Below are 15,800 nucleotides of genomic sequence, written 5' to 3'. Positions count from 1 at the left end.
CAAGCATTTTTCCAAAGAACAAAGGTGCACTGTATGGAATGATGATCCCTGAATTCAGAAGGTCTACTGTTGTCAAGATGTATGTTGGCCATTTACTGTAGCACAATGAACTTTTTTTCTCCACAGAGACTGAAATTATAGGCTGGCTCCTGCTTGCCAAGAATCTTTTCTATCTTTTCTGTGGGGAGGAAATGTTTAATCCGACCCCCACTAGGAAACAAAAAGTAATGCATATTTCACTGTCTCTCCTGTCTGCTAGTGTGATGAAATCGACATTTTAATGCATATCAGAGTTTTTCAAAAAGGCAGAGTTGATAGGAAAGGGAACATCATATTTATGAACACCCTGGGTTTAATGCACTCTACAACACTGCTATTCCTGAGTTCCATTGAACAAAACATGTTCTGCAATATAAAGAAAAGCCAAAGTACTCAATTATTCCTGGGGCTTTCTATCAGGCCTCCTGCATTCGTGGCAAAGGCTAAAGGTCATGTCAGTCATCCTGCATCTCAGAGAGGTAATTATCCTTTTCCTGTCACAAAACAACAAATGATAGCCAACTACTAGCGTGCATTTGCAGGAGCTGAAATTTTGTCAATAGGAAGGAGAGAGAGGTATAATTTTCAGGCAGCTGCATATCTACTTTTTAAAATCTTATTATTCAATGGTCATTTGTCTACATATGTATTTGTGTATGTCTGTGCGTGTGAGGGAGAGAGTGTGTGTGTTTATTTATGTCTTTGTTTGGTAGCTTTCGAGGGGTGTATTTATATGGTCCTACTTAACATATTTATTTATAGTCCTACACTTTCTTACAGTCATCTTCTTTGTCGTAGCCATTTCACACTCTATATTGTCCAAGTAATTTCCCTTTCAGCGTCTGTTTTTTACCTTTCAGAAAGAGCCATGAATGGAAGGGAAATTATCACAATTACTCATATAATTGAGCAGTCTTTGTAGCAAGTGCAGCTTCAGTAGCCTTTTTCCATCAGCCAAAATGGTTTCATTATAAGGGTTTTTCATGTTCCCTGACTCCGGGCTCCACTGAGGGCCTGGCACGTGGATGAAATGCAGGGGGAACAGTGCGAATCATTAAGGTCACAGTAGGAATAATTATCCCAGCTATGGAAAGAGCATCTAGGGTCTTTTTTCTTCCCCAGCACAAATGCACTGTCCACGGCTTTTAGTCACAAAGAACTTTGTAACAAATAGAGCTTCCACCTACTACTTATACAAAGAAGAGAGAGGGAGAGTAAGAGACTTGTATCAACATGACAATTTTCCATCATTAAGACTAATGACAGGCACGGACTGTGGGGATCAAGGGGAACACAAAAAAGGGAGCACGTTCAGGTGTTGGCTGAGTGCTGACCTCCTTCCTGTCTTTGTTGGAGACTTAACTCTTAACAAAAACTAGAAAGAGGTGCCAGATGAAGGCACCGAGGCAGCTGAACTCCAGGCAGCAGCCTAGTCCTCCATGGCAAATGACTTAATTAGGACATTTGCATGATTCCCATTTGTGAGGAAATACATTCAATGAGACATACATTTGCATCCATATAATTAAGCATTGTTTTCACATGGGTCACAAAAAATTTGACAGATAGTTTATCCTGTCACATTATCCTGTGTATGATTTGCCCCTCTACTAAAATAAAATATATTTTGCTTTCATTCATTACATTAAGATCATGAAGACCCCACAGTTAATCACATTTCACTCCCAATGGCTCTCTTTACTGTTAACTCATGGATGTATTTCCTGATCATGGCCGTAACTACATATGAGAACATCGAGGTCTGGACCTCTGTAATAAAAAATATATATAAATAAAAAACACATACATAATAGGCCTAATATTAATAGGTTGTACATAAAGAAATGAAATGACGAGTCAACATCTAAATATTGCTCCCAACGTTGATCTAAGCTCAAAACACTTGGGCTATTTTTGATCTGATCGAGTTCTTGATCTGATCGAGCCTGCCTCTGCGAACAAGTGGAATCATGAACAGCGGTTTGTTGGTTATGTTCGCCTGCATCCTCCGGATTTGACTTTTTAGCAACACATTCACCTCTCTCTCAAATGGCTAGCTCCGCACTCTCGCAGCACAGGCCGAGGGCCTTAGACATGAAACAAACTACCCCAGCTCGGAGGCAGCTTAAGTAGGCTGCTAGAGATGCCGCAACCAAGATGATAATGGCTGGGGTCATATTTGCTTGTTTTTGCTGTTCTCCAAATAGCATTTTTAAGGTTATTAACTGTAAGCCTATACAAATGCAGGGCCTCACTACAACTCAAACGCTGGTGACAGCCCTGTTTCTGATTAGTCTAAAGATGAGGATTCCCAGTTATTTTCAACTTTAAGCCAACAGCTAGAACTGTAAAACATCAAAAGTGTCAAGACTGTTTTTTTTTTTACTGAATTAAGTAACAGACATATTTTTCGAAATCCACTTTTTTTCAGCTATACTTTTAGGTAATTGGTCATTTTGTGGCCAATTTCAGGCGGGTTGGAGGCTTGCCACCACCCACTGACCCCTGCTGCTGCAGTAATGGGGAGCAGCGTTTTACCCAGAGTCCATTGTGGGTTGCCACAGTGTGACCATTGGCTTTTCAGATTCTAAGGTGAGGGAGCTGGACTGATCATCAGAGGCGAGAGGGCAGAGGGACTTCCAATTTATAATTTCTCATGTCAGAGAATATCATAATATTTTAAGAAAATATGTAGCTAGCTGTATTCATTTAACTTATTTTGCTCCAACATAATATGTCCAAGGACTTCAGTGGTTTAGTGTGGGACAGGGCTTCAGACAACTCCAATATGATGCATAAATGAGCCTTCTCTTCTTCGCTCTACGAAAACCCCTTGAAAAAGATGGGAAGTCAGTCTGTCTATGTAATATTTCTCAGTGTGCAGGTGTCAGTTACTTGCAGTGTCTGGAGACAATTATGTCTGGCTGATCTTCCAAGACTGATGTGGTACTCTGCTAAAATTCCACCAGCCAAGCCTGGCAAATACTCAACCTTGACATAACAATGAAAATATTGTTTAAAAGTCATATTATATGCCTGGGAAAGCTGAAAATCAAATCTTTGAAAAACCTGGATGAAAAACCTGCATATTTATTCAACCTTTGACAGATGATATTTTGTGTATAATTGTCACCCCCAAAAAAGCACCCCCAAAAATAACCCAACAACAGTTGATTAGATGTTGAAATACTGACTATTTCAAATACAGATTTATAGAGACAGTATTACTGCTTTGAGATTTTAAGAGCCATGCAGTGCTTGTTTGGTGTAATTTAATTCTTGATTGGAGTATTTCTAACTACATCAGGAAGTGCCTTTGACAGATGTAAGAGCAGAAACTCAGACTGACCCACAGCCTGATTGCTAGGTCTTTCTTGATTCACCCAGGAGAAACAAGTCCATCTTGTCTCTATGTCCTTCTGGAGAACTGGCTCAATATAGCCAACAACTCATCCAGTCCAACAAATGGCTATCAAAGAGTAGGAGTTTGAGTTTATTTAGCTGCGTTTAGACAGGCAGCCCAATTCAGATAATTTTTCCCACTAATTGGTCGTTTGAACCGATCAGATCTTTTCACATCAGATATTTTTCAGAGCTGATCTGATTGGTCAAAAGACCATTTAGTGAAACAATTATCAGAATTGGGCTGCCTGTCTAAACGCAGCCTAAGAAATATAAAGGAAACATGCATAATATGATAAATATCACTCATTACCAGAGTTTCATTAACCACTTGGACTGAATCAAAAACCCAGAATTGATTGTTAAGGGTACAAGGCTATCTGGATGTGCTCTGTAGTTCAGGTGTGACTCACTGACATTGCAGATCAGAGAAGGTACACTGCTCTGAATCATCACTCTTTATTTTGTAATACAATTGTAATATACATATATACACAGTTTGATACTTGAGAAAATGTAAATAATGTATCATGCCTTCTGTTTGAAATAACTGAAATAAAGGACAATTGATAGTTGGCACATTTGTTAAATTTATGATTAAAAAAATATTTCAAACACAGAATATCTTGTTATAGAAATGATACCATTTCATAACGAATAAGCATTTTTATAAAGAAATCATGACTTCTCATCCTAATAGTTCAAGCACTTCCTGAATTGTATTGCATTTGAATGTCCTTTACATCCTAATTCAGTATCTGTTTACAACATAACATTCAGTAAATCCAAAGCAATTCACTTTTTGATGGTAAATTGAACAGGAAAATACATCTCTAAAGTTGGCTTAATTCCTCTAGTTGGTGCCCAGCGAAGCAGCAAATTACAAGAAGGCAAGGACCTCCAAGGGCAGAGAAGGAACTGGGGGAAATACCATCCCGAGGATCTGTTCACATTGGATTGATCATATTTTGTTAAGTCACCATTTTGTTTTATCAGCAGCATGCTTTAGACATCAGACAGATATTGATCACGGTCAATAGTATTGGAACTCTGATAATTCAATGCGTTATTGCAGATTTTAGAGAAATATACAGTCATTTTGTCTTGCTATTATTGACAAATGGGTCATGATGTTGCAGTTCAGTAATGTAAATGTAGGTCACTGTTCAGTTAATATTTTTTTTTTAATGCTGCATAAAGACAGCATCAGTACAAATAATGAATGCAGTATTAATTGATGACAAAGTATATCAAATACATGCACAGCAAATTATGTTTTCAATTTTCTCATACATTTGATTAACAAAGTGGTCTTTAAGAGCAGTCTCTAGTACTCCTGGCTTGTTAGAAATGTACAGTGTGGATATGTTTGCAGAAACTACATCTTCATATAAACGGAAAGATTAGGTCCAAAACACAGAGAACTGTGTACTACACATCAAGAGACTCACATGCATTGGAACAAGAAGCAGGAAATGCAGTACACAGGAAAGAAGAAAAAGGAACTTGGAAGGGATATACGTCACGATCCCTTCAACTACTGTTAGATTGATCGTGCAATCTTTAAGAAAACACGGAACAAATTTCGTGAATGTTTTGAAATGGGACATTATTATCTCCTCCTCCTATTTAACATAAGTAAGTATTCTGCAGACATCCATAAAGTATCACTCTGTCCAGCATGAGATGACAATGTTGCTAATACATTATTTATTCAAACTGAACAAAAACAAGTAAGCATTATATTGTCTGCATTTGACAACATTGTTCAGATATTCTTCATAATGAACGGTCACCTCGTGAAAACCACACTAGCATCTGCAATAGATGGTCATTTTAGAGAGTTAAGTTATTCCGCATATCAGCTGTTCAAATCATGGGTCAGATTTGCCGTGGATAGCGTGTCTCCCTCCCTTCAACAGAGGAAATCAAATGAAAAGGAGGATCCTGTGCCACAGTAATTAATCATTGACATTTACTCCCATTTACCCTGGACCTTGTAAAGTCTGAAGCAAAATAAGTGAATTAGTTTAGCAAGCCCCATAGGTACTGAAGATTCATTTGAAAAACGAATTTCTTCCAGAGCCACAAAATGCATATTTGGCGACTGTTCAAATGTAGGTTGGAAGGGGTAGTTAGAGAGGGCTTTCCGTCAGAGGGCTGAAATGAAGTAGGGGACACTTCAGGCCCTGCTCCCTCCACCCTTCACCCACAGCGCAGGCTGCTAACCCTCAGGTGGAGTGCAGCAGGTGTTAAAACACACTCTGCCATAGAGCTACTCACTGCTAATGAGTCCTGTCTCCTTAAACTCTCTCTCTCACTGATGCTTCCATGCACATAGGGCTTTGTTTTTAGTGTAGGCCAGTTAGAGCCATGCCATGATTCCATCCGAAGATGAAGAAATCCTGTAAGACTGGCCATTACAAGGTACTTCCATCTGCAGGAGCCAAGAATGTAAAGGCTGAGGAATGTTATTAAATGCTTCTCCAAGTCAGCAGTGTTTCTGAAAGCTGTCGTATTTTAATTTGGAGTTGCAGTTAGTTTGATTGTTACAATAGTATTTAGTTTAAAAGAAATGTCCTGTATTGTTCTTTGTTATTCTTAATCAAAATATAGGTTGAAAATAAGGAAAGAGTTAGTCACATGAAATGCAAAGAAATATTTACCCATTTTGAGTGGGCTATTGTGGATTTTGTCAAATGAAATATTATTGTATATAAAGGTAATTACAATGACATTTGAGAAAGGCAATATTAATGGTAAAGAATTATGTATGTTGTTATATGTAAATATCAATATGTTTAAGATTAGGCCTACTTGGCATTTTCGTCAGTGAAATGCATTTGTGATTATTTCTCTTTTTCATGCTTTTTTCCTTAGAATTAAGTCTATGTTCCATCTGTTAATGGTCTGAAATGTAGGCCTATTGCTAAGAACACGCATGTTCATCTTCAGAATTCCAGTTTGCAGATACTATAATCGGGGGGAAATAATGACAGTTATCAGTCGCACCCACCAAGTGCCCATAAAAATCTGTCCTCTGTTCTGGAAGATGATAATTATTGGTTGTACTACTATTATCATTTTCACTGTTGATAGAGGAACCCTTTAAGTATTTTTCGAACGTAATTCCAGAAATAGATTGCTTTAAATTGGGCAATTTAAAGGAGAGAAGCCCAGTTATCCTTATAAGCGTTAATATTTTATAGAATTCTTCAAATCCAGAGATCCACTGTTAGATGCACATCGCAGACTAGACATTGCTCACCATGATGTCAGCGCTCGCATTTTCAAAACACATTCGTAAGTTGCTTGATCTGCTTTGAGTTCAATTATGTAATTAGGTTGATAATCACAGTGACGGAATTTAACCGCCTTTAATGTGTTATTCAGGTGAGGAGTTTGAGCTGCCGGGGGAACAGGCTAGTGGTGTTTTTGCTTTCGGCTCATCCACAGCAGAAGGACTCAACATAGGCCACATTGAAAAATAAAATGAAGATCAGGATGGTTGCTGCATCTTCGTCACCCTCAGTGAGTGGTGCGCAATGGAGTATTTCTGATCTCCGATATTGGGGATACTTTTTCTTCTTTTTCATCACATGATTGTCGATATTAAGTAAGTGAAAAGGATGACTAATCGTCGTTAACACTTCATCTCAATGCTGAATGAAATGTGGATCTCCTGTATTCTTACTGTAACCATAAATGTTCAACGTGCCTGTTATAGCCCACGGATCAGCGTGGTTTTTTGAACAAAATGTCCTTCGAAAACTGAGCCAATAACAAAGGGAAACGGCCTAATCTTTAGTCAGTCGTTAGTTTCGGTTAAATCAAATGTCCTCTGAAAAGCATTGTTCATGTCTACATAGGCTACAGTCGTAATGGGAAACTGGCCGCACCCCCACCAACCTCGCTGGGAATTATGTTAATTGATTGAGACTATGTTTAATATTCGGCTGTTTTACGATTAAACTAGCCTATATTATTATGTTACAGAGTAAATCGAAAATGTTAATTGTAAAATTATTTGTTTGAATTTCACGACAAATCATGATCTTCTAGGCCATTTGTTTTACCCACTGCTGGGCCAATTAATAGGCACTAATAGATACAGAGGAGGTGCGGGCAGCATGACTAACAGCATGGGTCTGCATGCTCGCGCCATATTTAATACGGTATTATAAAACGATTTACTTCCCATTAATGGCAACTGATGGTGCATCATATGTATATTGTGAGAGCTGGGCAATACATTTATGGCAGCCAAGGACACCCAATATGTATTATATCAAAGCTATAGCATAATGCACTCATATTGAACATGTACTGGACAATAATTTGGAAATGGGTGATATTTAATTTGAAATTAAGGTATAAATAATAAATATAATCACATCATTGTAAACTCTCAACACAACCTGTTCAAATGTTGTTGTTTTTTTGTTTGTTTTTGTTTTACATTGCTTTACCATGCTTCAATAACAGCCGCAAATGAATTATATGTTTAACCCCCAAATGGAACATTTGGAGATTTGCCAGCGGTGTAGTTTTTTACGTCGGTTGACAATATACACCTACTTAGTACAATTATTATTTTGTAGGTTGATAACGCACGTTATATAGGCTACTACAAGCATTTTGTTTCTGGTCATGAAATGATTTCACATGTGGAAAATAGAGCAATAAAAGGCGTATAGCCAGTGATGGAAAAAATACCCAATTGTCATACTTTAGTAAAAGTAAATATACCTTAATGGAAAATGGCTCAAGTAAAAGTGAAAGTAACCCAGGAAAATAATACTTGAGTTAAAGTCTAAAAGTATTTGGTTTTAAATATACTTAAGTATCAAAAGTAAATGTAATTACTCAAATATACTTAAGTATCAAAAGTAAAAGTGAGAGTATACATCATTTCGGATTCCTTATAGTAGGCAAACGTACGTAGTTTTTTTTTCTTCAAATTTAGGACTAGCTAGGGGTACGCTCCAACACACATAATTTACAAACGAATCATGTGTTTAGTGAGTCCGCCAGATCAGAGACAGTAGGGATGACCAGGGATGTGAATTGGACCATTTTCGTGTCCTGCTAAACATTCAAAATGTAACGAGTACTTTTGCATGTTAGGGAAAAATGTATGGAGTAAAAAGTACATTATTTTCTTTATGAATACAGTGAGGTAAAAGTAAAAGTAGTCAAAAGTATAAATAGTAAAGTAAAGTACAGATTCCCCTCAAAACTACTTAAGTAATACTTTCAAGTGTTTTCTACTTAGCTGGCTATAGCCTATATGGATAAATGTTGCAGAGAAACAGCCCAATGGTTTTACAAATATCAAGGTTAAGAAAGTGTTTCTTTTCACAACAATATTTTAAGCATAAAACATAGGTTAGTCATTGCTTGTATTTATCAATTCAACCAGGACTCCGATATTTGAGACCATGAGCCATTGCGAGTGTTAAATATATGTTTAATTATGCGTATGAAAATTAAACATTAGTGTTATGCTAATTCATCTTGCTTCAGCTGTGGCTCAGAGCACTTGAGACTGGCATTTGATCAAATAGACCTGTAAGTAATATATATGTGCATGTGAACACCAAAAGACTGTCAATAATTAGTAAATCTATTACAGTTTGTTTTGAGATATCAAAACAATATCTAATGAGAAATAAAACATAACTTTTCTGTTAAATATGCCTATAACGCCTCAAAGTTACAATTCAATGTATTCATACTGCTATCTCTGAACATTATTATGTTTTGTTGTAGTGTGATTCATTTGTATGAAACAGTTCTTAAATGAGAATAATAATAATAATAACACAGGCTGTTTCTTAATGTTTAAGTGAACAACAGGCCTATCGATACAACAGGATCTAACCATAGCCTACTTGTGATTGACAATAAAATAGGCTATTTCTTTATAAGAAACAATTGAATTATTATTATTATTGTTATTATTATAAAATAGGCTGGATTGAATTGTGTGTTGTTTATTTTAAAGCAGATATTTAGGATTTCAGTGTCTATTTTGCTAATACCTTTCTCTGCTACCTAAGCAATATTTTTTTATTGACATCTCCGGGCTGAATCTCAGGTTTTGTTGTTTTTCTTGAGTTTATCAGGTCCAAAGGACCCAACCTCAGGATCGCCAATCGGCATCATTCTTGGATAGAGTGGACCAATCAGCGACCGTCTTTGATGAATATTCATGATCCCTGATTCAAACCTTTGAGCGAGTTTGTCTAGACCCAGTGCATCATACCTAGACTTTTCACAGAGACAAACTACATTTTCTTATGAATGGAAAGAGAAAAAATCAGTACAGCTTAAATTGGGATCCATCCTTCACTGAGATCATAGAAGAAAACAAAAAAGGAAGAGGAGAGATCCGCCAGAAGAGATGACAATGACTACAATACCAGAAAGTCTTAATAGCCCTGTCACAGGAAAACCCGTTTTCATGGAATTTGGGCCACCGAGTCAACAAATGTCGCCTTCCTCAATGTCTCACGGACACTATTCCATGCACTGTTTACATTCTGCTGGTCATACTCAACACGAGAGCTCGTACAGTCCAGCCTCATCTTTTCCTAGATCTTTAGGTTATCCATACGTTAACTCCGTCGGCAGCCATTCCTCAAGTCCATATCTCAGTACAGTGCAATCGTACCAAAACAGCTCAGCACTAACACAGACACAGTTAGAAGATACAGGTAAGCTTTCAACTTCATCCTTTTTGTCTCTATAAAGTTATTGGAGCCATTTGGTTTCTGTTTTCGGTCCAGCAAGCAAACGTTGGATTGGTAAAGCAACCCAGATGTTGGGGTATTACGCTCGGTAATTATTTATTGCGTAATGCTATAAACAATGTACGCAATTAAGGGTAATTATACCTAAACTACAGCCTGTAAAACTTGCACTGTGATGCGCATTGCTGTGCAGCGACGTTGGCGAGCTGTCTCCTTATTCTGCTATTTTCTCCCCTTCTCAGCACCAGAGACAGAGAAGAATACAGTTGTAGAAGGCGGAGAGGTACGGTTCAATGGGAAAGGGAAAAAGATTCGCAAACCAAGGACTATCTATTCCAGTTTGCAGCTACAGACTCTAAACAGAAGATTTCAACAAACTCAATATTTGGCACTGCCAGAGAGAGCCGAGCTGGCAGCTTCAATGGGACTCACGCAAACACAGGCAAGTTAACGTTTGCTATCTTTACTTTCATTTAACGCTTGTATTTCAATGTACCTTTGAACACGTTAAACAATTGTAGGCCAATTGGTTACATTGGCTATTTATTCTCTTTCTGGTTGTGTTATAGACCGCTGTCTTCATGTTTTGAATAAAGTTGGGTATTATCAAATGTTTAATATTGATTATCATCATGCTGATATTCTATGAAAAGTGTACAAATATTTCGAGGCTGGGAAGAAATCGAGGCTTTTACCAAAACATTATTTCGACATTCCAAATCAAAATGGTGCCTTACTGTCCCCTGGTATAGTTTCTTGAAATTGCCCAACTAGACAATCTTAATGACGTTGATTGTCTCTTTCTTCTCAGGTAAAGATTTGGTTTCAAAATAAGCGATCGAAGTTCAAGAAGCTGATGAAGCAAGGTGGTGGAACAATTGACAACAACACTTTAGCCCAGTTTAATGGTCGCATATCTTCGACTGGCTCTCCGGTAGCACCGGTTTGGAGCTCACCGACCACGGTGAAAACATCCGTGGGTACACCAGGGTCTTACATTCCAAGTTACACCTCATGGTATCCAACTGCACACCAAGAGTCTATGCAGCAACCGCAACTCATGTGAACATAACAGTGAGCTAAAAGACCTGCCCCGCCCTCTATACTATCATGGCCCATATCAGGAGATTTTGGGTCAACCACCCAGCGTGGACTTGCACTGTCCCGCTGCAGCCATGCACAGATGTAATCCGGAGTTTGCTCCCAAAGTTGCCAGCTGACATGTCGGCCTCCTCATGCTGACCGACGGGACAGAGAACAAAAGCCCTGTGAGCCGAGGGACTGAAAAGGCACCGTTCGCGCCCGAGGGCAACAAGTCCTTTCATGTCACCGACAGACACCGGAAATTGTTATGAAAAATGGGTCCTCAAGCTGCTCTTATTATCTTTTGTGACATTTTAATAGGCTATGTGTTAAAGTAAATATATTGAGCTGTAACAAGTCAGTGAGAGTAGGCTATATTTATGTATCCTATGTTTGATTTTAAGATTTGCTTAATTTCTTATCCCAATTATGATTTAAAAAAATGGCGTATGAAGCCGCACGTTTCCAAGTATCAGATGTAGGTCATGCATCTCCAACGAAGGTCAACATAGTGATTTGACCATGACCTTAAAACCTTGCTTTCAAACAGACAAAACTACCACTGGTCTACAATGTAACTTTGACCAACGAATGTAGGCCAATCCAATTAATTGTCTTATCATTTTGATGGGCATGGAATCGAATATCGAGTCCGTCCCTTAGTTCTTTCCTGCGCCATTGCGCTAGCCACATGTTGCTACCATGCTGTTTTGTGTATTAATTTAAGTTAAATTATTTAGTTTTTTCAAAGTCTGTGTGTTTATTTAATATGCAGGTGTGTTTGACTTATGAAACGACAACAAAGTGTTGTAAATGCTGCTCTAATGCAAGCAAAACTCCTCTTCTACGACGGAGCCCCAAACATTATGTGAAAAAAGTTTAAATGGCTAGTGGCTGCTTGAGAAGAGCACTAAGTTGATCCCGAAGATGAAAATATGGTTTGTCATTGTTTGTTATGTGTTGCGCGGGTGGATGTACATAAGGACAAGATATAATATGATTTTTTTTCAGCTTTGGTTTATGCTGTAGCCTAATGATACATTGTGAAATAGGGTTTTTGTGTGTTCATTAAGATGAATGTGTTAAGCAGTCTATAGAAATATTTAGTTTTGTATTGATCACTTTAATTTATTGCTTTGTTTTATTGAAGTTATGTACATATTGTTGAAAACAGTAAAAAAAAAGTATGATTTAAAAGGACAGTATAACGGTGTCAGTAATATTGTGTTTATAGGCATGGTGCTGGCCTAGCCAGTGGGGTGGTGGTAACGATTAGAAAGTAAAGTGAAACCCTAAAACAAGTCCATGTAGGCTTGCGATGTGACAGCTATTTCTTCAGGACGTTATATTTAAAACGAAATCGGTGGTAAGATACAATGTAATAAAATACAGCCTCTATGGTTACTCATTTCATTTTCATTCGTCTACAATGTGCAGCATTGGCCGTATAGCCTACATGGGATTAGGAATAGGTTTTTAGCCAGGAATATTGTTCATAGCCGAAGCCCAAGGGGCCTAATGGATATATATAGTCCTATCCGTTTTTCATAATATCTTTCTGTGTGCTGGATATCGCCATGCTGGAGACATGTCAATTCAGACTGGACACGATTAATAATGTGTCGGTTTCTATAACATTGTAATTCCTTCAGCAATATAGTGCTTGTTTCTTTTCAGTTTCATTTAGCCGCTATAAGCTCCTTTCTCGCTTCTGTGGTTCCAACAAACCCCGTTTTCATCGATGAATAGAGGAGAGAGCAATGGTGTGTGTTAAGTGAATAATTGGGCGAGAGGCAGGTGCTGCAAACAGACTGGTTGGTCGAGGAGGTGGGGGTGGGGTTTAAATGTAGATAAGTAAAAGTGAAAAGTTCAAAGGGCCTCTTGTTTGGGGTTGATGGTTTAACTGCGCTTTTACAGAAAATTCTGAAGCACCCGATGAGCTGAGGAAAGGACCAATTGAGTGAAAACGTTACAGTTCTACGGTAGACAATAGACTGCAAATATCATTCCGTGCATGCACCCTGCAGCTTGCACCCAGTTGTCCATTTCATAAACGTTAGGCCTACACGTCCAGTTCAAATATTTAGAAATATAAATGTGCCTATTATGTGGTGCCTGGAAAAACATATACTGCAGACAAAACTGCGTGTTGTGTCCCTCAAGTTGTTTATGACAAAACAAAACGTTTCTGCTTATTTACCATAATACAAAAATCCAATAGATGTCTGTGCTAGACGATGTGTGTATGCACAAACGTGCGTGTGTAGAGTCCATGAATATTAAACTGTTAGTGTTTAGTAATTAAGCTAACACATTTGACATAATTTGTGTGACCTGCAGGGATGTTCTCTTGTTAACCGGCTTGGCCTGCGCAGAAAAGGCTCCAGCCATAGACTGAGAAAACCACAGAAAAAATGGTGCAAACTGGTGAAAAGACGGCGACAAATTGCCCTTACAGTTCACACATACATAGATCATCCATGTGCACGCCTTTATTTATTGTTTGATTTAGTCTAACAACCTGATCACATTGCTGTTATTGTAACGTTGCCATTTACTGTATGATTTTACTATTATTATTGTTCATTTGTCAACAGTTAAATCAACTATTGGGCCTAATACGCATAACAAATAATTTTATTTTTTTGTCAATCAACAATATTATCGGCTAGCGTGTGCATTTTTTTAAAACTCTGTTTAAAAATGTATCGTTGCGTTTTCCATTCACCTGGTATTAGTCGGCCTATGTTTTTATGAGGAGTAGCTATATAGCCGTGAAATAATAAACCTTAAGAAGTGTAAGGTGTCTGCACTTATCTCCTCTCCCTCTCCCTCCAAAAGACTAGGCGCAGCTGCACATCCAAGAGGGTCAGTGCTATTTCACTGTATTCTCCTCTTGATTACGAGCCGAGCCCATCAAACCCAACATAATTACAGTAATTTCGCCCTTATTTATTCTAATGCAGTTTCCCATCTCTGGGGTAATTATGAGCAATTTTTTTCGCATAGTGAATCTTTCAGCGTTAACAAAAGAGTGCACTGAAAGAAATTTGCTGCGCAATGAAAAAAGTTAAATAGGTGAGCTGCCATCTCGCTGCTGTTCCCTGACATGTATGGCTGGTAAATTGCTTGCAGGTGTATAGTGCGGGTTTGTCTATGCGAAGAAGGTTCAAAATTAGCAAAGCACAATGTAAGAGTAATGAAGGCTGCGGGTAAATTACAGAACGAGAGGAGGCTTAGCCTATTCTATGCCCCGTCCATTTCCAATCCATAGACTATTGAGCACCCATTTCCTGATGTAGAATCAGTCTTAACATAACATGGTAAGTGTTGTCTTGTCTCTGGAATAATGATCGAGAATCCTTGGTTTTTCAACACATTTGTAATAATCAGAAACCCCACTACAGGCTTGAGACGTTTATGACAAAATGTGTCACATTATGGCCACATAAGTACCTTGTTTAAAATTACTCAAATGTCTTTTTTCCAGTTGCCTAGAATATGCAAATTACAGTTTGATATGCGTGCATAATTTTGGCATTTCCAGAAATGTAATGCATGAGAAATATGTTGTCCAATTAAATTGAAAATAGATGTGTAATATTTGAATGAATAGGCATTAACTAACCTACTACCGGAATATCCGTTTGATTGTTATAGCCTAAAAATTGTGATATCTTTATTAAACCATCAATTAATGAAATATTGGTGCATAATAAATAGCCCGTCGACACCAAAAAACTTTTACAATTTTAAAAATAAACTGTAAAAATATATGAAATAACGCTCCATACATACTTACCTAAATCTCTAAAAAGGAACAACGCGGACTCTTTCTTTGTCAGGATTCAAAGATTCCCTGATTTAGAGAGAGGCAGATAAATTAGACTAGCATCCTGAAGCATGGCCATAGGTTGAGCGCTTGAATCCCATAAACTGTTGACCATGCAGTGTTGCGTGCTATAACAGCACAGCTATAACAGCACGGAATATGAATGAACATTTCTGCTTTATTTCCCCTTTTTATAGCGGATGGAAAAAATTGTAGATTATTAGCATAAATGTTTACTCCTCATTACGCTGATGACATTGTGCACTCGAGATCTTGGTAATCTTTGGGAAAATGATGAGTAATTTTTAAAAATTTAAAGCAGCAGTTACCATGCAATTCAGACTAATCTGCGTAGGCTCCACACAGATATAATTATCGTCGAGTCAAGATGGTATGCTAAAAACTATGCATTGATATTTTTATTTATTTTATACATACATCTTTGACAATGTTGATGCTTAAAATAGCTGGAAATGATCTTGCGCAAAAATTACAGACCATATTAGGACATCTAAAATTGCGAAGGATTAAATACTAATTGCAGGCTTTCAGATCGGAAAGCCAAGAATTCTCAAACTAGAGCAAATGTGGAAGAAATAACAGATCAGGGTATTAACTAGGATAGGAATATGTCATTTTCAAATTGTCTACAGGATTCCGGAAGTATAAAGCCACATCATTGCTAATCC

At 37.8% G+C, this 15,800-nt stretch overlaps 1 protein-coding gene across 2 annotated transcripts; it reads left to right on the top strand.

Annotated features, from left to right (window-relative positions):
- The first annotated feature begins 6,697 nt into the window (after positions 1 to 6,697).
- LOC135519539 (homeobox protein Dlx1a-like) lies at positions 6,698 to 12,683 on the top strand. 2 transcript variants are annotated; one of them, XM_064944770.1, is made up of 5 exons: positions 6,698 to 6,744; positions 6,835 to 7,057; positions 9,562 to 10,160; positions 10,439 to 10,638; positions 11,008 to 12,683. In XM_064944770.1, the coding sequence occupies exons 3-5, from the start codon at positions 9,848 to 9,850 to the stop codon at positions 11,260 to 11,262; spliced, it is 768 nt and encodes a 255-aa protein (XP_064800842.1). In that variant the 5' UTR covers positions 6,698 to 6,744; positions 6,835 to 7,057; positions 9,562 to 9,847; the 3' UTR covers positions 11,263 to 12,683. The 2 variants fall into 2 exon arrangements, with proteins under 2 accessions (XP_064800842.1, XP_064800841.1); XM_064944769.1 differs by having other exon boundaries at positions 6,835 to 10,160.
- Positions 12,684 to 15,800: the final 3,117 nt, after the last annotated feature.

Source organism: Oncorhynchus masou, chromosome 29, assembly GCF_036934945.1.
Source record: "Oncorhynchus masou masou isolate Uvic2021 chromosome 29, UVic_Omas_1.1, whole genome shotgun sequence".
Taxonomy (NCBI): Eukaryota; Metazoa; Chordata; class Actinopteri; order Salmoniformes; family Salmonidae; genus Oncorhynchus; species Oncorhynchus masou.
Note: the sequence above shows the minus strand (reverse complement) of the source record. Positions and strands in the feature narration are given on the sequence as shown.